Raw genomic sequence first — 22731 nt, 5'->3', positions numbered from 1 at the left:
AATAGAATACTGCAAACGCTTAGATTTGAAAGTTAGGCTTATGGACTAGCGCTATTATTTATGCATATGTAAAGACGTGATATACTGGCCTGGAATGTAGATTATTTAAGGACATCTATCGACTTTAGATTAGTGATAAGACTTATCGTAATTACTTTCTGTTTAATGACCTTCTTTTCAGCCATTTGTTTCTTAGATTGGTAACATTTCCTTCTTTTTTTGGAGCCGATTTTGATAGATTTGAAGATAAGACAGATACCTTTACAACACCTTTATTCATTGTAGTTTTGCAAAGCTGCTTCAAAGCATTTTTCTTTCTTTTCTTTATCTGTTCTTTGACTTCTGGGACAAAATCCTGCGTGTCTATGTCATTAAAGTTAATATGTTTCGGTATCGTTTGGCCTGCTGTTGGATCAACATTATTGATTTTAGCAAGCAGATCTTCTGGTAATTCCTGGAGTTCCTCTTCGTCACTTTCAACCGTTTGTGATTGAAGTTTCTCCAGCTCTGCTATTTGTTTTTGCATTTCTTCGGTTCTCATTTTTTTTTCAAGTTGTTGCTCTTTAAGACGTTCATTTTCTTTCTTTCTCTTTTCTCTTATCCTTTGTTTCTCAAGGATCGCAGCTTGTTCCTGTTTCTTAATTTGATCCTCCACTTCATCTTTGGCGTTTCCTAGACCTTCCTCTTCTGGGGCGTCATCGTCGCTGTCGCTGTCGCTATCACTAACATCAACAGACTTGGACCGTAGAGATTTCACACTTTCCTGTGTCTCAGTCTCTGTATGAGCGGTTTCATCATTATCATCAAATTTAATATGCTCCTTAGATCTTGTGCTTACAGTCATCGTATTTGCTCAGTAAGGCTTTCTTTATTTTTCTACTGCAATATGCACAATGTTGTAATTTTGATAACTAATATCAACTGTCTTTTGTCTCAGATGTGACCTTGTGAGAAATGTATTATATCAAGCTTCTCAATATTTGAATAGCTTGTTTAATGGCACTAGTTCAATGTCAACATGAATAATACTATTAAAGCTCATCGAGCTCATCGCAAAAAAATTTGTTTAACCAAACATATTTATCGTTATGGGTGATTTCGATCTCGCAGGTCATATAGGACAATTTGGCTATATTCACTTGTCCTTGTACAACTTTCCTAGTTGTGGTTACTTTAGTTTATCAGCTTTTAAATTGCTAGATTAACATTAAGTAGGTCAGCAGTAGATGCTCGTTTTGGTATAATAGATTTTTTAATCAGTTTCTTGAACTTTTATCTCAACCAAAAACATTATTTTTGTTTTTATTTAGTGGTTTCTTTACTTTATTTTGCTTTATTTTCGTTTTCTTAAGTTGGATTTTGAGATTGGTTAGATTATCACGTTGTATATCAGTATTTGATCCAAGGTCGGTATCCTGAACATCCGATTCTTCTTCTTCCTGTTCCCGAAGTTGTCTCTTAGTTCTAAGATATTCCTCTAATTTGGATTCGGTTAGTTCTTCTGCTTCTATCTCTTGTAATTTTTCTTTGCGCCTCAAATTTGTGTCAGAATTGTCAATGAAGCTAATATTGAGCTGGGTTAAATCTACCTGGTCCTCCGGCATATCGCCGATATTATCATCATAGACTTTGATCTTACCTTCTTTGCTCAGGTATTTTATGAATCCAGTTAAGGACTTAAAGCTAGTAGCATTCATATGGATATGGTCTCTATCTTTGATAATTTCATTGTATAGTTTGTTCACAGCTATTTTCTTCTCGCCATGATTAGTCTTCAAGGTATTTAGGAAGTTCTCTTCAAACAACTTTGTGAACTCTAAAATATCATCCTGAGTCACAGTGGATATATTCTTTAGGTGTGAAGGCGATTTCACATGTGATTTAAACCCATTCTGATCTCTACATTGTTTGTTGCATACTTGACAATAGAATCGTAGTTTCTGCAGTCCCCGAGCTTTCAGTTGTTTGTTTAGGAACTTCGCACTATTGAAATCTTCAGACATCAGTATAAATAATCCTATCAGTATATTATAAGCCTATGGTTTACACTGTCCGTTACTCTTATTGTACTATTCATGAACGATCATCATATTTTATCATTAGCAGTCGCCCAGCTTGAGCTTTTTCCAAGTTTGAAAAGGTTGAACTATAGAAGCAAACGTCGAAATTGTTAACAAATAGAAGATGTTAAGATAGAGGAATAAAGATAGTTAATTATAATTAAGTCATAGCACCTCTAGTAACCTTAAATTGGCCACTTGAAAGTTGAAGCGGGACAAAGATTTTTGAGTGCTAGTCTTGAAGTTTTATGAAACCAGGATATGTCAAGATTGGAAGAATTGGCCCGACAGCGAAGGTTAAAGAAAGCTGGTAGTGAGTCTAGTGAATCTTCAAAGAATTATGAAGGAACCAGCAAAAGTGCAAGTCTATTGGAAAAATTACGGAACAGAAAGAAAACAGCTTCCGAAAGTCCACATAACTCAGAGGCAAATACTGAAATAGCGAATCATGGATCACAAGCGGCGTTGAATCAAACCAGTGGTAAGGTTAGAAGCACACCCATAAAAACATCTAGCAGCTCTACATTAGGATCAAAATTGAGAGAACTTAGGAGCAGAAAGAAAGTAGAGGAAGCTAAACAAAAAGAATCTGTTGATGTGACACCTGAAATAGATAGTTTACCAAACGGGCAATCAAATAAGCAATCGCGGGATCAACTGAAACAGCAATATTTAGTTGAGATGGCAGAGTTCAAAGCTCTTCAGGGGCGGTTGAATATAAATATAGACTCGAGCAAGACGATACGAAGACTGAGTGGCCATTCTAAATTTCTCGTTAATTCACGAAACAAAGTTCACAAACTTTACAAACAGAAGAGAGATATGTTATTAACTGTATTTTATCCAGCCAGAAATAAGTCTGCCAGAAAAAAGAGTATTGAAGGCTTCCATAAACCCAGTCCGGATGATATTGTTCTAGCCGCTCAAGAGCAAGTATTCCAAGCGGTGACTGAAAATGTTGCACAATTATCCATAAAACCCATAAAAATCAAAGAAAGAGTAAGTAAACGATTCACTGATAATATGACTGATCAGACTAAGGTGCAGAAACAGCAACTTACGGTAGAAGATTTTATTAATGATCGTAATGCTACTTCATTTCAAGTACCGATGTTCGGACTACCAGGTAGTGGTAAATCTACCATTTTAGGACAATTATCATTTCACCTAGGACTAACAACACGAGAGGACATTAGAGTTATCAAGACAGACATGGAACGTATGCACTTTCGAAGGATTGATAAGTTGGATACCAGATTGCTGACAACTTCACCTTTTTGTTGGGTTGTTGATGAAACGACAGAGGAAAGGCAGTTTGGACATTCCAACAATATCAAACCTCTGCATATAAAATATAATGACACGGATATAATAATAAATGAGGTACCAGGCAGTTTTGATCTTTGCTCTACTATTGAAACAAAAAGATATGTGGGAAATTCTGTAATAATTGTCGTCAGTGCAGAATTGGGTGACTATGAAGCAAATTTTGACATGAAAAAGCGGTTAATTGAAAAGTTGATTTACTGCAATGGAGTCGGTGTTAGGAGAATTCTGACTATAATTAATAAAATGGATCTAATTGATTGGGATATGGACAGATATACAGTTATGAAACATGAATTAGAACTAATATATCAGCAAGTGGGTATCGACATTCTGAAATGTGATTTTATTGGGACTAGTGCAATTACAGGAGAAGCGTTAACTAACGATGGCGATAATCGGAAAAGAATGTTCACAAAAGGCAGTTTCTCATCATTGTTGAATGTTCTGTTATCGTATAAATTGCAATTCAAAAAAGAAGTTTTGGAATCAAGCCTAGTGAATAGCCAAGAACAAACGCTATTAGACAGCGAAAAATTAATAGCTATACAAACAGGAAATAAGCATGAACAGCAATTGTCTGTACCTTTTTATATTGAAAGAGGTTTGATATTGAAAGGTCAAAAACTCAAGATAAATAGAACTGGGTTAGAGGTAGTAGTTAAGAGCATTAAAGAGTCACTCAGAAAGAAAAAATCAGTTAATGTAGCAGTTGTTGGGCAATCAGTTGATTTGCTTTTTGAACCATCAGAGGCAATAACAAGTAGCAATATCAACAATATTCTAACTTCCTGTAATTCACCTAAGTTAATTGAGACTTCAGAGTTTAACATGAAGATGTGGTCTCTGAAAAATTGTTCTAAGCAACTGGATTTTAATAACATATTAATTTTCTGTGTTGGAAGGTTCCTCAACATCTGTATTTCAAATGTAGAACAAACAGAAAATAATGAGAAATTGAATAACTTTCAATACATATTCTGTCGAGCATGTCTAAAAAGTAGTGAGAACATGCTTGCATTTGAGCCTGGTTATGAATCTGCCAAATCTTTTGTGCTATTCTTTGAAAATAGGGCTATTGGATTTGGGGAATTGCTGCTGAATGATCGCAGTTTTTGATTACGTGAATGACAGTTTAATAGATAGATATTATTATTTTGTGACAATTACGTAAGATGCATTTTACGAAGCATTATTGTATAGTTAGATTAGTCAAGTCGCCATTTATGCTGCTTTAAGCTAACTTATATAATCAAGTAACAAAATCAATATGCCAATAATGACTGCTATATAGGTCGTCAATTTTGCTGTCTTTCCGGCAGCACGCTGTGCTTTCTTTAACTCTTTATTACCTTTTGTAATATTAGTTTCAATGATATCTTGATTATCTAACATTGAATTAATGTTCTGGGATTGAACTTGAAGGTGAGCAGCTAATTCACTTTGGACACCAACTATTTCCATAATTGTTTTATTAATTAAACCAACCTTTTTCAATTGTTCGTTTTTCTGGTTAATAAGCTCTTCATGCTCTGTCTCTAGTACTTGTAATTGTTCCTGGGTAAGTTGAGAAATGGTTTCTTCATATTGTTTAATTTCATCTTGGATATGCTCTACTGGTTGGCTTTGTGATACTGTCAATGAGATGGATTCTGTTAAGTCGACCTCAGAATGATTGTTCAGATCTACTTCTTGAGATGGTTGAGAAAACGATAAAGATTGTTGAAATTTACGTTGTGATGCTAGTCTTTCCTGTTGCATGTTGCTAAATTCAGAGGAGACGTATTTCAACCACAAATTGAGGGATCGTAGCACACCACTCCTAAAGTCGTTATTGAAGTTTTGATAACTAATAAAGTCTCTCTTATCAATATTTCTGTTATTGTATTTAAAAAAATTCAATGAGCCACTAATCTTCCTGATCTGTTCATCTATGAGTTTCCGTCTACCTTTTTCGTATTGCTCCAGATGCTTCAATTTCTTCACATATTCCTGCAATTGCAGTCTGGCCTCGGCATCAAAGTTATCCTTCTCTGCTTCAGTCATGCTGAAATCGTTCATATATTCCTCACACACACTTTTTAAAACTGTATTCAACTCGAAAAGAAATTTTGCAAGGCTTCGACATTCCTTCAGAAATGAGTCCCTTGTAACTATTTCATTCAAACTGGACTTAGTCTCACTCTGAGCTTCTTGAAGCCCAGTAGACTCATCAGCAATTATACTAACATATTGCCTAAACAATGGTGTTAAGTTAGACATTCTTGTAATTGTTGTCCAAAATCAGTTGCTGGCGTTTTTAAATTTAAGTTTTACAGTCTCTTCCTTGAAAGTTCAGTTTCCACTATACTCAAGCTCAATCCCCTTCTTCACTTCTAAAATTCGCTGTTTTGTCTAAATCAAACTAATGTCAGTATACACAATTTTAGCCGCCCACAGAACGAATACTCTTCCACAATTATAAGCCGAATGCAAATTATTACCCTTCTATAGACTTTACTCCGGATTTATTATTCTGCCAAAACTAATATCATATACTACGTGAAGTCAGGTACATTAACGTCTTTTACGATATGTGTATGTACTATCCAAATTGCTCAAAATAACTTAAGCGCTAAGATTTATTTATTTACGGTTGTCCAAACAAGTTCTAATAAACTTCTTCAGCTTATTCAAATAAGATATCTAGGTTGTGCTAAAGTATTACAAAGTTGAAAACAGTTATCGTTTAATTTCCGCGATGTTGCTTTCTCAGAACCCAGATTGGTAAATTTGAGATTGCCACTTGCTCCTGGCTGGGAAGATATAAGCATTGTGGCCTGATTTATAATATGAGACTAGCTCATGTCAAATTGAAAGCTTCAATTTGCAACACAATGTCACTCTCCCGTTTCATAGTCAAAAATTGCACCGGGATGTTCGTGTAAGTAATGAAGTCGGGAGAAGCGTGTTATCCATCATTTATCGGTGCCTGATATAAATCAGCAACGAAGAATAAGTGAAAGGATGTATATGACAACTAAAATATACAGATAATGTTAACAAGTTTGCAGGGACCAAAACGTTGCTAAACATCAAGTGACTTTGCTGTGGGAAAACTAAATTGAATCACGTGACAAAGTTAGATATCTTCTTCTCTTCACAACTAGGAATTGGTACGCGTTATATGGACGAAGATGCCTCTAAGAAAAAAAAGTGTAAATAACGCGTAATGACTTTAGAAAGTGGCGTAGAATGAAATAAAGGTCCTCAAATTAGGTTGCCTATTCAGTAGAGAAGTCAAATTACATATGCCACAGTGAATAATACAGATTCATTTCTATCGATTGTTGTATATGGTATTAGCAGACAGCATCCAGTATACTGTTTGTATATAAGTTAACCTTCATGAAGGCACTGGAAGGACAGAACCAAAAGAATCTGACAGCTTTGTTTTGCAGATTAAGTGAAATAATAGACCCCAGTTAAGGCAGATATCGAAAACACCAATCAGGGATGACAGTTACAAACTTAGAAGAGAAACAATACTTAGATTTGTGTGAGAGAATTATAAAAGAGGGTGAATTTAGACCAGACAGAACAGGTACAGGTACGTATAGTCTTTTCGCACCTCCACAGCTTAGGTTTAGTTTGAAAGATGACACTTTTCCTCTATTAACTACCAAGAAAGTTTTTACGAAAGGTATCATCTTAGAACTGTTGTGGTTTATTGCAGGCTGTACTGACGCTAAGAAACTATCCGATCAAGGTGTTAAAATATGGGAAGGAAATGGGTCCCGTGAATACTTGGACAAGATGGGTTTTGTTGACAGAAGAGAAGGTGATCTAGGTCCAGTCTATGGTTTCCAATGGAGACATTTTGGTGCTGAATACAAGACCTGTGAAGATGACTACACAGGTCAAGGTGTTGATCAACTGAAAGAAGTTATCCACAAGTTGAAGACAAATCCATACGACAGAAGAATAATCATGAGTGCGTGGAACCCACCTGATTTTCCTAAAATGGCATTGCCTCCATGTCATGTTTTTTCCCAATTTTACGTTAACTTTCCAAAGGATGGCAAGCCACAACTTTCTTGCCTGTTATACCAGAGATCTTGTGATATGGGCCTTGGTGTTCCTTTCAATATTGCATCTTATGCACTATTAACAAAAATGATTGCACATGTTTGTGATATGGAACCAGGTGAATTTATTCACACATTAGGTGATGCCCATGTATATAAGGACCACGTTGATGCATTGAAGGAACAAATATCAAGAACTCCAAGAGACTTCCCAAAACTGAGGATAAATAGGAAGGTATCTGACATTGATGACTTTAAATTTGAGGATTTTGTGTTAGAGGAATACGATCCACATCCAAGAATTCAAATGAATATGAGTGTTTAATCAGCGTTACATTTGTTTCTTACTTTCAGCAGTTTTTAAATATATAGAGTTATCTTATTGAAATAATGGCATCATTATATCTGATTCAAGGAAAAAAGAAAAGAAAAAGAATATGGAATTAGTTCTATCTAAGGTAATACAGTATGACGATAAATAGTCATGCTACGGCAAGAAATTAATTAAGCTTTATTCTTTCTGGATCTTGACCTATAAGTTTTGGGACTTGACTTATTGGTATCATTATGCTGTATTAAGTCAAAAACTGACAGATCATCCTCATTGACTCTGAAACTCACAGTTTTCTGCGCATTCTTAGTTTTATCGTCATATATATCATTGATAATTGCTGTCTTTAACAGCTTCTTTGTTTTCTGTTGTTGCTTATTTTTAGATATGTTTGTAATATCTGAAAGTACAGATTTAGTGCTGTTGTTGAATGAAGAATGAGTTGTATCATTAATTGAAGAGTTTATATTTTCGCTATGACTGTTGTTGTGTGAGCATTCCGCATCGACACTACTGGTGCTATGGGTACTACTGGGCCTACTTTCATTGTCTCTGGAAATCTTTTTGAAAATAGTCCCAGACTCAAATGTTTTTTCATTTTTTTTAGGAGATTTCATTGCTTTCATATCTGTCTTGAGTTCTTTCTCAAGTACCTTCTTGGACTTTTTGTATTTTACTTGTAAATCTTGGATATTTACAGTTGTAGTAGCATCAACTAGTTTTTCAGTTGGTCTCCTCATTTTTGCCCTTAGAGAAGGCAGCCTATAGTCCACAGTTTTACCTCTTGTTCTTCTAGGTCTGTCAAAGTCTACAGATTCAGTTGACTGGGTGCAAGGCATACTCTCATCTACAGATCCTTTATTTTTCTTAGGTTTTCTTGATTTCATGGAATGTTTCACCTTATTGTTTCCAGTTACTGTAATAAAGGCAGGATCGTTCGTAATAGAATTCTCTGGCGGCTTTTCATTTTTGCTTGAAGATAACTCCTCTACAGGTGGGTCATGGAAAATTTCTAGCTTTTTCTTTTGATTTACAGCAGTGTCTCTTTTCTCAGTTTCATCCAATATATCTTGTTTAGGTAAAGTATTTTCTTCCGGAATCGAATACTCCAATACTGAATTTGTGAAACTAAAGGACTGATCCTCTACATGGCTCTGATCAGCATCCAAATTTTCTCCTAATTTTTCAGATTGTTCGCCTTCTTGTATTAAGGATTCTGAACAAATATTTTCCTGTTGTTCAATAGTATTTTCCATAAGTGGCTCGTTGTTAGGTTTCGGTAGTTCTGGAACATAGATAGATTTTCTTCTGTTGCTTTTTCTCTTCTTATGCGGTATTGGTGATAGTAGATTATCATTATTAACATTATTCGTATCAATTTCGTTTAAACCTGGTAGCTCACTTAATCTCAAAGTATCAGATGTCTGTAAAGAGTTTGATTGAGCATTATCTAGTGCTCTCTTGATCGAGGCGTCAATCAAATCCTCCCCAAAGGTAGATGACCGTCTCTTCATTGATGAAGTCGAATGGGCTGATCCTGTAGATACTGACCTACTTCTTCTTCTATTCCTGGCTTCCTCATTTGATTGCCTCCGTTTTTTAATTCTATCTACTGTTTCATTTGTACTTGTTGGTCGGCTGGGTAATGATTCTTTTTTTCGTATGCTATCGAACATGTATAGAACCTCTTCCAGTCTTTGTATGACACCATTTTCTAGGACATTTATTTGGGAAGCTAGCTTGTTTTGAAATTCCAGTTTATTAAGACTGACCTGAGATCTAAGTTGCACGTTTTCTCTAATGAGTTGGCTGACCTTGTTTTCTAGTTCGCTAAGTTTCATTTTGAGTGTACAGTTTTCTTTAGCAATTAATGAATTTTGAGTTGTATAGTTCTCCTTAATAGCAGCCCACTCCTCCTGTTGGGAATCTAATATATTTTGTAACTCCTGTATATGTGGTGTACCAGCTGAATATAGATTAGACATATTGTCACCTTGGGCTGAGGTTATCCTCTAAATTAACACAATTGGCAATTTCTTATAACCTCCTAGGATATAAATAACACTAGTTGTGCCTCAAATGAACCAAGGAATATTTCCTCTAAAAATACAATTGGAACTCAATTTATTGATGCAGTAAATATCTGAGAATACTTTTTCGTAAACTTTACTGAGGAAAAACAAATACAATGCTTACTTTTGGTGCTCTTGTAGTGCTTTGGCTAATTAATAATATAGGTAGCACAATCCTCGACCAGAAAATCAAATAGTCCTTTAAAATATATCCCAAAGTTGCTCTTCCGCTCTAATTGTCCTAGTAAAGCTTGGATGATCAAGAATGTGAAGTCCTTCGCTAAAGGCTATTAATTAACAATTATCAGTTAATGGTACCTCTTGTAAGCAGTTCCAAATTAGCCGCTATTGAGTAACTCTTTTTTATGGCGGATCCAATAATTTATTGCTCTTAAGATCTGATCTCGATATTTCGATTTCTTGTTTACATTTTTGTGTCTCTTTAGAGTCCTATTATATATCACTGCGTACGTCGATACGACATACACTGTGATAAGTGTATGAATGTATAGTAGCCCTTAAACTCTCATATTATATTTATATTCCTGTGTGGAAGTATTTGCAAAATATGAGGACTAGATAGTCTAGTAATGTTGTATATTTTAAGTGTAATTTTTCTTTAGATAACTATTTTTTTCTAGTTTTGCTCATTTAAAAAACATTGTGCTATTAATTTCAAGGTTTTAGTGCTGTAGATATTTAATGGTGAACATAAACATTGACTATAATGGGGTTGTTTCTGTCTTGTATGTGTTTGACATGGATGGCAGCTCTAGAAGTGTATAATTTCGGCTTTGCGTTCGATAAGAGGCGTATGTTCTACTACCCAATTGCTATCTCTGAGGGCAGCTTTTGGATCATGTAAGGTTTTCTTGTTACTTCTTTGATGTTTGGCGAGTAATTCGTTGTAATGGCACTCGTGTTTCTTGAATTCCCGAATAACAATATTGTCTGTGAAATCTACATAGACTCTCGTATCAATTACCCGTACAAGTACATCATCTACTCTGAGAAAGAAGCGGCTCAGGAGCAGCAATCTCTCGTGCATTACCCTTATCTTTACATTGAGAACAGAAATACCATTATCTGCTAATTCATCCTCAAATAATATCATATCATCAAAAAACAGGATTTTATCAGGTCTTGATAGTTTATCAATAGGCAATTCAGCACCGATGTCTTCTTCAAATTTGGGTAATTTTGCGTCTGTAGGAGTCGTACCTTTGTATAATGTTGTATATGTCCAGTCATATGGGTGTGCAATCTCTAATGGGTTAGCGGAGCTGGATTCACTGCTTGAGGTCTTTTCCTGTTGTTGTTGTTGTTGTTGTTGTTGTTGTTGTTGTTGTTTCTGTTTAGATTGCATCCATACTTTAGAATGAGCCACACGCAACCCGGTATCTTCTAGGTTAACTTGTCTCAAGGCATCTAACGCATTGAATTCTATATACCATCCGTTCTTGACGTTATCTATCCGCACAAAATTATTTCCAAATATCATCTCTGGCAAAGGCAATTTCTGCAACTTATTGGCTTCCCAATCATCTAGCTCCTGTGAATTTAAAATTGGTCTTTTCTGCGTGGTCACTTTCCAAGTATCAGCAACGGTAATGGATGGACTATCCTTTAACGGCAGTGTTGCTCTTGGAGATGGAATTATGACAGTCCCACAATGTGGGCAATTGGGGTTATTTGGATTGTTGTTACACACATGGTGTGGTATATCGTTTTTCTTCTTCGGCGATTTATTAATCGTAGTGTCTGGTGCCGATGGTGTTGCAAACGTACTGGTATGCGAAGCTTCAACTGGGATTGTAGTTCTCGTGAGTATAGATGACCCACTGGTAGTGTTAGCGTTGCGAGGGTTTCTGCCCCGAATCGACATTGCATGCATTTCCCTCGCAGCGTTTATTTGTATGGCATTTATGCCAGGACCTCTTTCAGCTCCTGGTCTATTGGGCTTCTTTGCACCATTTGGTAAGCTTGGATCACTAGCAGACATCTATTTGTATGGGACAGCGTTCAATAATGTTATGCCGAGTTGTAGTACGTTGTCAACAATTGCAGTTTCTCAGATGTCTTATGGAGATCGAATCTTTTTTAGATGAGTACTGGCGTAGGCGTCTTATGAAAAGCTTGGAGCAACACTAAACTTAACTTGATTGTGTTCTCAAAAATCTATCTCGGTTTATGCGATATCTGAGTATTAATTGGACTCTTTAATTGTTGGGCTCCTTTCAGGTGTGTCGCTATCATTCTCGCCTCTCTCCCAGCAAAATAAGGTGCTAAAAGTCAAGAGAAAAAATTCGAAGAGAAGGTTCTATGCTTTATTAGAGGGAGTGTTAGAAGCAAAGTAGTCGGAACAACATTACTTACTCTCCTATTAGTCTTTTTTTTGCTAGAAATAGAAGGGCATTGGTATTTGTATTATACTACAAAGCGATTTAGGTTTGGTTCTCGAGCTTTCTTTGCAAGTTTTCGGATCAAGAGAGTATAGGGACGGTAGAAACGAATAGATATTAGCGATGGCTAAAAGGATAGGGCGATTTCACGGCAGCCATATAGTTCGTGCCATTGCTGCGCTGACATTAGTTGGGCTGGTATGGTATTTCTTCAACACTGATTCTTCGATGAGTGTATCGGCACCAATGGCAGGTCGTCTACGGGACACTGTTGAGCCAGTTAGCAATGTTGAGAAGAGCGGTAGTGGGGTGAGTCAAGAGGATAAGATGAAAGCCATTGATGATGCGACAATTATGCCCCTAATGGAGGACAAACAAGCCAAGGTAGAGCTCGGGAGAGCTTCATGGAAGTATTTCCACACGTTACTGGCGCGGTTCCCTGATAAGCCAACTAAAGAGGAGAGACAGAAGTTAAAGACGTTTTTAGAGTTGTATGCTGAACTATATCCCTGTGGTGAATGTGCGTACCATTTCGTTAAGTTGATGGACAAGTATCCACCGCAGACCTCAAGTCGTACTGCAGCGGCGCTGTGGGGATGTCACGTACATAACATAGTCAATGAGTATTTGAAGAAACCGGAATACGACTGTAGTACAATCCTAGAGGATTACGATTGTGGCTGTGGGGACACTTCGGTAAAGAATAACAAAGTTACCGTTGAGAAAGAAGGCAGACAGCACGGCTAGGATCATAAAAATATAGAGTTATAAAAAGTATTACTTGAAATTTAGAGATTGAATAAAATATGCTTGTATTGAATTGAATAAAGTATTTATAAGACCTTTTTTGTTGATTAGTTAAAAAAAAAGGCTTTTTTGAAGTTTAAATAATTGATAAAATTGTTTTCTTGAAAGTTATAGAATATGATATTTAGTAAAATGCAGGGGGGGAATTGGGTTGAAACATCAATAATGTTACAAATGCAGAAAATGTGTTTTGTTTTGTATTTTATGTTTTGTGATTGTCTTTTTCTTTTCAGTTATGAAACTTATAATAGGCATAGAGAGGTTCTTCTCTGGCCCAATTCATTGTATGATGTTCTGTAACCGTCGACTTCTTGTTCCTCCTCCTCGTCAGAGACGACTGCGCTTTCATCTAGTTTGTTCAATCTAGTTTGCAGCAGTTGCAAGTCTCTCTTGATCATCTCTTCGTCGACCACTTGGGAGTTAGCTCTGGAAGAGTACTCGGAGGTGACTGGGGGTAGAGATGGGATGACAAATGGTTGTTCGACTTCGGAAGCTAGTTGTAGGAAAGGCATTGTTATTTGTTTGTTGTTTGTTGTTTGTTGTGTTTGAGTGTTTTCTGTTTGTTGTTCTGATTTGTGATAGAAAGTTAGAAAGATATATCTCAATTTGAAGATATATTTGACTAGTTTATATATGATTTGAATATATGCTGCTCAGCCAAGAGTCATCGTCATTGCTCATTACATCATCTTGAGCTGTGTGACAAGTCGCATTTTAAAATCCATTCATGACTCTTTACACTCTTCTAGAAGCTTTCGCACCTACAGCCTTCTCTAAGCACATCATCCGAATACATTTTTTTTCCATCCAACCTCTTCCTCTCTCTTGCAACAATGGGGGAAACCGAGCTAATTCCCAGCATCCCAGTATCGGTCCCCCCGCAAGCTCTTCGGCTCGGTGCGGTGCGGTGCGGTGGTGCGGTGGTTGGCAGTTATTCCATCTTCCGGATGGGCAGAAGTCTGTTTCTTGTGCTTGTGCTGCTCTGAGGGTACTGAGGGTACTGGGGGTACTGGGGGGAGGCCAGTCACTTCAAAGATTAAAGAGGGTTGACGCTGCAGAAGATCGGGTTTTTCCTTGCCCTTCCTTGCCCTTCCCTGCCTTTCTCTGCCCTTCCTCTCCCTCACGCTCCTTCTCTTGGGAATAATAATTCCGACGATCCCTTTAATACTTCCATCCTATCCTAACAAACGGCCGTACCCATGAACAGTATTTTATTTTTTTGCAATTTATCTCTTTTTGATGGTGTGTGAGAATCTCGTAAAGAGCGCAAATGGATGGTAAAAAACGGGAAATGCGTGACTACACTACACATACGTAATTTTATTTCATCATTGTACGGCAGTTTCTACCATTACTGGAATTGAATTGAGTTTACATTTTTAGGGGTCCCAGCAATTCGAAGGTCATTTCACACTCTGGTCTTATCTCCTGTGATAGGGTCATTTCTCTTGCACGGGCACGGGCAAGGGCACGGGCACGGGCACGGGCACACATCCTCTGATAAAATGGAGAGAAGCGAACACGTTGAACGCCCTTCTCTACCCCCGCCATATCCCGGGTTTATCCGTCTATTACAAATTTTCTTCCAGAGCAGCACCGTACAGCCACGGAAAAGGGAAATGCACTACCGCCTTCCGGGGCATTCAGAACACAGCCGTGAATCATCCATCATGGAGCTGACCGATGTCGCACTTTGTTTCCCGAATCCTTTGCGGTGACGATTAAAGTCTGGTATCACCAGCCCCCCCCTCAATAACTCCTACACTACGTATGAAAAAAGAGCATTTCTATACATGAAAGAGCATTACTATTCTACAAGGATTAATAATATTGATTTCTACTTGGTTTTCAATTATGGAACTATCTAAATCTGTATCCGATGATGGCCTGAGTTGCCTTCAATGCTTCGTACTTGACACGGGAGTCACTGTGGTTCAACAGCTCCATGATTAAAAGCTTACCACCAGTTTTACCTAAGACATCGATGCTCTCCGGTAACAACTCGACAACATGGGCAATATCGCTCAGTGCGACTTCGATTATGGTCTTGGTCTTGCTCTCGTTGATGTCTACGTTCGTGTCACGCTTGATGTCCTCCAGGATGTTTATCAGCTTCTTGAACAACTCCCAGTTGTTCAACTTGAACTTGTCTATGTTGTCAACCCAGAACCCATTATCTATATGTGGAGGGGACCAGCACAGCAGCTTGGAGTCTACCTCGGCTATATACTCATCGAACGATGTCAATTCCTTGTACTCTTGCTCCAGGATGTCCTTCAACAGAACAAGGTCGTCCTTCAACTCCTGGTCCGTGTACTTTCTTTCTGTGAGGGACTCGACGACAGGTAACGCGTTGCCTAACAACAACAATTGCTTGATCAGTTTCTTGTCCTTGACTTCACCGTTCTCGTCAACTAGGCATTGCAAAAGGATGGATATACTTACACGAGATATCTTCTCCTTGATGGTGACCTTCATGATCTTCAAAAGGTTCAAGTACTCAGTGAGGTACTTGGTCACATACTCCTTCTGAACCTTACGCTCAAACATCAACACCCATATCAGCAGCAATGAATAGTACTGTATTTGGATCACCAAGTTGTTGGCGTTTGGTACTAGTGCACTGCTTGCTGATCTGTGGAACGAGTGTGACGAATTGCTCGACGTAGATGTGGAACTTGAGAACCCTAATGGTGTGTTCTTGTGTTTGGTGTCAATAGCTCTTCTCAAAATTGTGAACAGCGTTGGCAAGATCTGGCTCTCATACTTCCAGATTATAAGCTTATAGCCCTTGTGGACAGCAAGCTCTTGCAGCAGACGAATACAGACATAACTTGTGTCCAGTTCCTGTAAGTTGGTCAGGATCTTCAGTAACAGACCATCGGATACGGTCAATAACTCCTCAACTAGTTTACTGTCCTGCAAGCTCTCCTGAGTCAATAGTGAGACCATGTTAAAAGCGGCAATCAGTGTGAATTGGCTGTCATTGATCTCCTGTTCACTTTGAAAAGAATTTTGGAATAAATCTCTCATGAGCTGCTTGTCCTCTTGGAAAACTTCCACAGTTTGTTTATAATGTGTTTCAGATGAAAGTAATTCGGCAACCAAGTTAAGTGATGATTTTCTGCAATCCTTGTTGTGAGTGTTCCCTACTAATTGAACTAAGGAGCGTATCAAATTCTCATTCACATTCAATTCCTTGCTATCAACACTCTTCTTAACCAATACGTTCTCGACTAGCTTCGCATAGGTTGCTTCTTCATCGCTTATCTCTTCTGATCTCGACAACGCTTCCCAAGCCACCGAACGAGACCTTATCACTGACCGCATTTCATTGAAATGGATACTATCCAGCAGAAGTCTTGTATCTCCAATCATAGTTTATCTGTTCTTATATTCTAACTTGTAACAATAGCGTAAGGAAGCTTTTCTTGGGTTTTCGCTCAGCTTGCTCTATGATATGTTAGAGTTGCTTTGTATCCCTTTGCCAAGTTTTCAGGTTGCTTTACGGACCAAGTCAAATGTTTAATGAAAACAGTCAAAGGTATAAACAATGATGCGTACACAAGCAAATATGAGTACGTGTGTCCAGTTAGTGATGCTCTCTCATTCAATTAAAAATAGCAGCAGAAATACTCTATTTACCTATTATATTCATTATAAAGTACAGTTTTTTGTTCACTTTGAATTCTATTCGGGGGAGTTACGGGATAACCTATACGTCACATATGATTAGTCACATGATTATGTTAACGGTTAACAACCCATATTATGGGCATCCAAGTTGTGTTCAGTATCTAATTGTATTCTCAATACTTTGACCTGTATATATCTATAATAGATTTTCCTAATTGATTTTGTAATTAATGGACGGGTTCCTACGAGTTCAAACTGTAAACGTATTTTTAAAAATTAAGTGTCCAATATATAATATCGCTTTCTTCTCAATTAAAATAATAAACATATGCCATATTGATAGTTTATGTAGTCTATTCAGACAAATTGTATATGTGTTGAGCGTTTGACATGCATTTCATATTGTGCCCTGCGATTTTTATGTTTTATACGTGCATTGTCGCCAAAAGTTTTTCCGAGGAGATAATGCCAAAGTGCTTTGACAAAGGACAAAGGAAACTCCGAAAATGAGGAAGCAACGTTAAAACAATTTTTAGAGTTAAATAATGAATTATTTAGATGCAGTAATAGTAAAAAAGAATGTATATGTGACAAGTTTGTAATAAAATTTTATTTCCTGCCAATGCAAATCATAATTTGTCTAAGCTTTTTAGCCTAGTTAAAAAAAGTAATTTAGAAGTGCTGTTGTAAGAGCACAGAGTAGTCAATTTAATGAAAGTGTATCCTAATTATTCATAAAAAAAATAAAAACATATAACAGAAAAAAAAAGTGTAATATAAAAATTAGCTGGTTTAAATTAAAAATCATAACATTAGAATGAAAAAAATAGCTTGAAATCCCTTGACGATTTCATTTGAGATAAATATAAGGTTGTTAATATTCATTTTTTCCTTTCTAACTTTATTGTTCGTTAGTTTCTCTTTCGTATTCCTTGGACATGTTGGCGTTTTCGATGGCACCACAAACAGTCTCACACATGATACCGGTGACCAAGTATGGATCTATGTTGGAGGCTGGTCTACGGTCTTCGAAGTAACCGAATCCTTCCTTGGCGACTGGTCTAGGTATTCTGATGGAAGCACCTCTGTTAGCGACACCACTGGAGAAGGATGTCATGGAGGCGGTTTCGTGTCTACCCGTTAGTCTTTGTTCGTTGTCGGCACCATATAGCTTGATGTGTTCGTTGTGTCTCTTTGAAAGTTTTTCGATGGCTTGTTCGATGTACTTCATACCACCTGGCACTCTCATGTCCTTTGTAGAGACGTTAGTATGGCAACCAGCACCATTCCAGTCACCCTTCAAAGGCTTTGGATGGAAGGAAATCTTGACACCGAATTCTTCTGCCACTCTGTGCAAGAAGTATCTGGCCATCCACAATTGGTCACCCATGGAGATACCCTCACATGGACCAACTTGGAATTCCCATTGGGAAGGCATCACTTCGGCGTTGATACCTGAGATGTTGATACCAGCGTATAGACAGGCTCTGTAGTGGGCTTCGATCACATCTCTGGCGTAGACCTTACCGGCACCAACACCACAGTAGTATGGACCTTGTGGGGCTGGGTAACCACCCTTTGGCCAAGCGTAGACGTTGTCGTACATGTCGAACAAAGTGTATTCTTGCTCGATACCGAACCAGATCTCTTCGTCCTTGTGTGCTTGGAACAACTTGTTAGCCTCATGTCTGTGGTTGAACTTGTTTGGAGTACCGTCACTGTTGAAACATTCAGCCAAGACAGTGATGTTGTCACCTCTTCTGAATGGATCAGGGTAGAACGCCACTGGCTTCAAGTAGATGTCTGAGTCGTAGCCTGGGGCTTGGTTAGTAGAAGAACCGTCAAAGTTCCACTCCGGCAGTTGCTCAATAGACGTTATGACTTTGTTCAAAGTTCTAGCCTTGGAACGTAGGTTACCAGTACCGTCAACCCAGACGTACTCGGCGATGACCTTACCGTTTTGGGGCAACTCAAGGTATTTTTGTAAGATTTGAGTCTTTTCAACACTGTGTTCATGCATTGTGTATGTGTATGTGTATGTGTGTATTAGTGTTTTTGGTTCTTTTTTTGTGATAGAAGTAAAGTTTACTTCAATGGAGTTGTTATTTGAGGGAGTTGTTATTTGAGGGAGTTGTTATCCTTGAGGAGTTTCTTATGAATGAAAAGAAAGAATTACAACCTACAAAGAATAAAAACCCATCCATTTATATATTATTTTTCTTATTGATCAAGTTCAAGAAATAGTAATAATATTGTATAGACATGTTCCTTCATTTTTGCAATACAATCTTGTAATATTGTATTAATGCAATAGTATTAGCACAAAAACCCAGGGAAGAGTTACGAGTCAATGACTCTCTTTCTCATCACTTTACTTTTTTTTTTGGTCTTCTCTCTCTCTCTCTCCCGCCTGGTACCATTTCTATGGGCATTCTCTTCCCTTCAATCTGTGTGTAGAGAGGGATTACGCCTCTTGCCCAAGTCTTGTTGGCCACTATCACCCATCAGCCAGTAGCCATCAGCCAGTAGCTATTAGCCATCAGCCATATTCTTTGGGGGAGGGATTCCACGCTGTGAGTGGTCGATGGCTGGGTCTGAGTAATTCCCTGCTTCTCTTATCTTCTTTGTTTGTTGTTGTTTCTTTTCTTATCAGTAGTGCTGCGGTGGTGCGGTACTTTGTTGGACGTGTCGTTGTTCAGTATCCGCTCTATTTTGTGATGATGGAGTAGATTGCTTTTTTTTCTTCTGGGGGGGGGGGACTCGATGATCCTACTCTTCATTGGGTTTCTAAATAAGGGATTCGGGGCATACTGAAATGGTCTCTGCGCTGTTGGACAGTGGAGACCGGGATGGGAGCCCACTTTACTTTTTCTTTGTGCGCATGCTTCTCACGGCACATGTATTTCAGATGTATTTCTACGTGGGGGTGGGAAGATCGTTATCTTTCCGATGTAAACAAGAGAAAAAAGCAACGTGATAATATGTCTCGTCCCTCATTGGGCTAACAAGTTTCCGTGCAAGTATGAGTAAAGAACTTGCTTTTGTCCAAGGGGTACATTTCTTATCAGGACAAAGAGGACAAAAGTAAACACTGGGAGAAAAGTACAGAGCGGTAGGGAATTGCATAGGAGCAGAGAGGGAACTTGGGTTGCCGTTCAGGGAAGTTAGAACCGACGGAGTGAAAGCATCGTAGCTGGGAGGAGCAGCCACCTTCTGTTAACAGTCACTTGTAGAAGCGGGATTTTAGATTTCGAAGATTGATTGGAACTCTCTTCTCCAGACGAATGACTGGACAGGCATAGAACTTTCTCACGAAAAGACTCACTTGTACTCACTTGTACTCACTTGTACTCACTTGTACTCCCTTTTCCATCATCACACTCCCCCGAGAGCAAGGACGGGGTGGTATTCAATCCCCGACTGTTGGTAAACAATAGAGATAAGGGAGATTAATGATCTGTCCATTGGTCCCGCTAACAATTAGCCGCACAGAGCTTCCCCAGGACAAGTCAATACGATCGAGAACCTCTTACAATGGATCTAGGCTCTCCCTTTTCTTATTCCCCCCATTCATCCGACAAAAGTGATGTACGAGAATTGTGAAGATCCCACCGAACACATCACCCTGAGCTATGCAAAGTACTCTCGCAGTTCGCAATTTCGCAATTCGCATCTAATGAGTATTCCTAATTAGGAAATGAGAGCTAGTTAGCCCATGTGAACATCATAGAAACGCCAAAAATAGTATTGAAATGTGTAAGAACAAGTCACCAACTCTATTCAACTGTCTCGCACCAAAGGGGAGAAGGGGGGGTTAGAGGTACTGGTCCTACATAATCCTCCTGCGGCCATAATATGCAGTCATAATCATATAGGGATCGAGCCATTTACTGTGTTCCGGGCTGGCCCGGAACTCAAGTTGATACACTTCTTTCTTCGCAACTATATACTGTATACTCGATATCGAAACACCGCGCTTTGCACAGCAGTCTTTAACATACAAGGCACAGAAAAATCTGCAAAAGCGGTAACGTTTGCTCTTGCTCCTTGTAGCTGATTTACCCCGTATGATGTTTGATATCACATGGTTCTCGTATTATTGTACCGCTATAACAGAAGATCTAGTTGACCGTCACATGATTGTACGTATACAGTTCTAGAAGCCAAAATAAAAATTAAAAATTTACGTTTACTGTTACAATTGCCCTAATCTATATATCTCTGCACTCTGTAGTATGTACTTTCTACTGGGACACATTGTTGTTATCTTTCTTTAGTTTGTGGTTGTTGAAGTCCTCCTTAGTGAACCACTGTGTCAACCCCCATTTCGGTAAGTTGCTCAAGGAGACAGCACCATTCCATGCTTGTAACGATCTTTGTAACTGATCAGGGTTCGTAAATGTGCTTAGCTTATACTGTGGGAATCGTATAGACAACTCTCTTATTATTCTCTGTTCCATACCATCGATTAATGATGTGCCACCAGTGATGATGACATTGGTTAGCAACAGCGAGTAAACGTGCTCGGGCGTGATGTTATTGGTAGCAGATCCATCACTCCCAGCGCCTGTGGCCGATGTACCAAACCCTATCGAACTGTATCCGTTCAATGGAATCAAGGGCCCGTTAGTTTGTGGACCACTGTTCCCACCGCTGGAGTTGCCACTGCCACTGACCTGTGTACCAGCAGTGTTGGAATTGACACTGGCACCGCTCTTCTTTATCGCCTTACCGATTAACTCACCTAAACCATCCTTGCTAGAGAAATCCTCTGATGCCAACTTAGGCTGGAACAAGTACTCTGCAATCTCATAAAGTTCTTTGTTTTCTACTTGTACAGTACGATTGATCATGGCTCCAGTCTTGTTATCCTTGACACGTAGTAGGTAGTTTTGCTTTTGTACGAGTGGGTTATTAATATTAGGGTTGTTCATTGGAATTGTGTATTGATTCATTTGCTGGGTCTGAGAGTTTTGTTGCTCTGCCATTCTTTCTTGTTGCTGTCTGTATAATCTCATCTGCTCCTCGTAATACTTCTCCACTTCCTTAAGATCTTTGTCAAATACTGACACCATGGAGGTCTTGAATTCGTGGATAGATGTATTGGCATTTAACCAGACTTGTAAAGAGCTCTGTGGGGTTTCCTCCATGCCATCTGTTTCCATGTCATCCTTTGCTACTCTCTTCTTTAACTCTTCAAGTTTCTTATGTGTTTGGAAATCCAGGAAGTCTCCGGCAAAGCGAGACTTGACTATGCTATTTCTAAGGATGGTACCGTCAATAATTGGAGTTACAGTACAACCAGTTGCACCTACATCAATCACCAAGGAAGAACTCTTACCAGTGGACAGCATTATCCCCAGAGGCTCCACAACGATCTGCAATACTGGCACTTTTAATTTCTCAAACGCGAGTTCCATATAGTTCTCGACAATCTTAGTCTCTAGCTCCCGGTTAGTCATCGATGGCAGCGTTATAACCAAGGGCAACTCGCTAGGATCGACCTTGAGCTCCTTCTCGTATATATATCTGTACAGTCTCTCCAGCGCCTTCCAATTGTACGGAATACCGTGGTCATCCACAATCGTGAACACTTCGCGTCCACCTTTACCGTTCACATCAAACGCTGCCTCATCCATCATATCAAACAACCCGAAAACATACTCATACCTCGATTCGTCCTCTTCACCATCATCCATGCTAACATCGTCATCACGCAACACCCTCACATAACTAGATGGAATCGTGCACTGAGGAAGATCAACATTGTTAAACCCGGCCACGGTGCGGTGCGACCCAGTACTAATAACGACACACTTCTTATCAACGGTCATCTCACAGCTGCTATCTCCAGAACACTTCACTTCCCACAAGATCAAATAAATAACCGCCCAGCTGTCAATACCCAATGCGTCCCCTCCATGAAATAGGTCTCATTACTACTTGACACTTTCGCAATCCCATCGAAGTGCTTCACAAGATTTATCCAAAACCTTTCTTTGTCGAAAGAGATAAACAACTATGAGACCG

At 38.6% G+C, this 22731-nt stretch overlaps 12 protein-coding genes across 12 annotated transcripts; 3 read left to right on the top strand and 9 right to left on the bottom strand.

Moving 5' to 3' along the window:
• Positions 1-151: 151 nt before the first annotated feature.
• On the bottom strand, positions 152-844 carry BUD21 (Bud21p; the record flags this gene model as incomplete). The annotated part of the gene is made up of 1 exon (XM_448467.1): positions 152-844. One exon carries the CDS (start codon positions 842-844, stop codon positions 152-154), a length of 693 nt encoding a protein of 230 aa, XP_448467.1.
• Positions 845-1277: 433 nt separating this feature from the next.
• RTS2 (Rts2p) lies at positions 1278-2003 on the bottom strand (the record flags this gene model as incomplete). The annotated part of the gene is made up of 1 exon (XM_448466.1): positions 1278-2003. One exon carries the CDS (start codon positions 2001-2003, stop codon positions 1278-1280), a length of 726 nt encoding a protein of 241 aa, XP_448466.1.
• A 318-nt stretch (positions 2004-2321) lies between these two features.
• Positions 2322-4505, top strand: SKI7 (Ski7p; the record flags this gene model as incomplete). The annotated part of the gene is made up of 1 exon (XM_448465.1): positions 2322-4505. One exon carries the CDS (start codon positions 2322-2324, stop codon positions 4503-4505), a length of 2184 nt encoding a protein of 727 aa, XP_448465.1.
• Positions 4506-4625: 120 nt separating this feature from the next.
• On the bottom strand, positions 4626-5648 carry UFE1 (Ufe1p; the record flags this gene model as incomplete). The annotated part of the gene is made up of 1 exon (XM_448464.1): positions 4626-5648. The coding sequence occupies one exon, from the start codon at positions 5646-5648 to the stop codon at positions 4626-4628; it is 1023 nt and encodes a 340-aa protein (XP_448464.1).
• Positions 5649-6881: 1233 nt separating this feature from the next.
• CDC21 (thymidylate synthase) lies at positions 6882-7778 on the top strand (the record flags this gene model as incomplete). The annotated part of the gene is made up of 2 exons (XM_448463.2): positions 6882-6975; positions 7102-7778. The coding sequence occupies 2 exons, from the start codon at positions 6882-6884 to the stop codon at positions 7776-7778; spliced, it is 771 nt and encodes a 256-aa protein (XP_448463.2).
• A 179-nt stretch (positions 7779-7957) lies between these two features.
• Positions 7958-9769, bottom strand: SGO1 (Sgo1p; the record flags this gene model as incomplete). Its single annotated transcript, XM_448462.1, has 1 exon — positions 7958-9769. The coding sequence occupies one exon, from the start codon at positions 9767-9769 to the stop codon at positions 7958-7960; it is 1812 nt and encodes a 603-aa protein (XP_448462.1).
• An 859-nt stretch (positions 9770-10628) lies between these two features.
• On the bottom strand, positions 10629-11858 carry TIP41 (Tip41p; the record flags this gene model as incomplete). The annotated part of the gene is made up of 1 exon (XM_448461.1): positions 10629-11858. One exon carries the CDS (start codon positions 11856-11858, stop codon positions 10629-10631), a length of 1230 nt encoding a protein of 409 aa, XP_448461.1.
• Positions 11859-12381: 523 nt separating this feature from the next.
• Positions 12382-13005, top strand: ERV2 (flavin-linked sulfhydryl oxidase; the record flags this gene model as incomplete). The annotated part of the gene is made up of 1 exon (XM_448460.1): positions 12382-13005. The coding sequence occupies one exon, from the start codon at positions 12382-12384 to the stop codon at positions 13003-13005; it is 624 nt and encodes a 207-aa protein (XP_448460.1).
• Positions 13006-13307: 302 nt separating this feature from the next.
• Positions 13308-13577, bottom strand: SPO24 (Spo24p; the record flags this gene model as incomplete). The annotated part of the gene is made up of 1 exon (XM_065626640.1): positions 13308-13577. One exon carries the CDS (start codon positions 13575-13577, stop codon positions 13308-13310), a length of 270 nt encoding a protein of 89 aa, XP_065482712.1.
• Positions 13578-14925: 1348 nt separating this feature from the next.
• VMA13 (H(+)-transporting V1 sector ATPase subunit H) lies at positions 14926-16443 on the bottom strand (the record flags this gene model as incomplete). Its single annotated transcript, XM_448459.1, has 1 exon — positions 14926-16443. One exon carries the CDS (start codon positions 16441-16443, stop codon positions 14926-14928), a length of 1518 nt encoding a protein of 505 aa, XP_448459.1.
• A 1159-nt stretch (positions 16444-17602) lies between these two features.
• GLN1 (glutamate--ammonia ligase) lies at positions 17603-18721 on the bottom strand (the record flags this gene model as incomplete). The annotated part of the gene is made up of 1 exon (XM_448458.1): positions 17603-18721. One exon carries the CDS (start codon positions 18719-18721, stop codon positions 17603-17605), a length of 1119 nt encoding a protein of 372 aa, XP_448458.1.
• Positions 18722-20945: 2224 nt separating this feature from the next.
• ARP7 (Arp7p) lies at positions 20946-22535 on the bottom strand (the record flags this gene model as incomplete). Its single annotated transcript, XM_448457.1, has 1 exon — positions 20946-22535. The coding sequence occupies one exon, from the start codon at positions 22533-22535 to the stop codon at positions 20946-20948; it is 1590 nt and encodes a 529-aa protein (XP_448457.1).
• Between the last annotated feature and the right edge of the window lie 196 nt (positions 22536-22731).

This window comes from Nakaseomyces glabratus, chromosome K (assembly GCF_010111755.1).
Source record: "Nakaseomyces glabratus chromosome K, complete sequence".
NCBI classification, from domain to species: Eukaryota; Fungi; Ascomycota; class Saccharomycetes; order Saccharomycetales; family Saccharomycetaceae; genus Nakaseomyces; species Nakaseomyces glabratus.
Note: the sequence above shows the minus strand (reverse complement) of the source record. Positions and strands in the feature narration are given on the sequence as shown.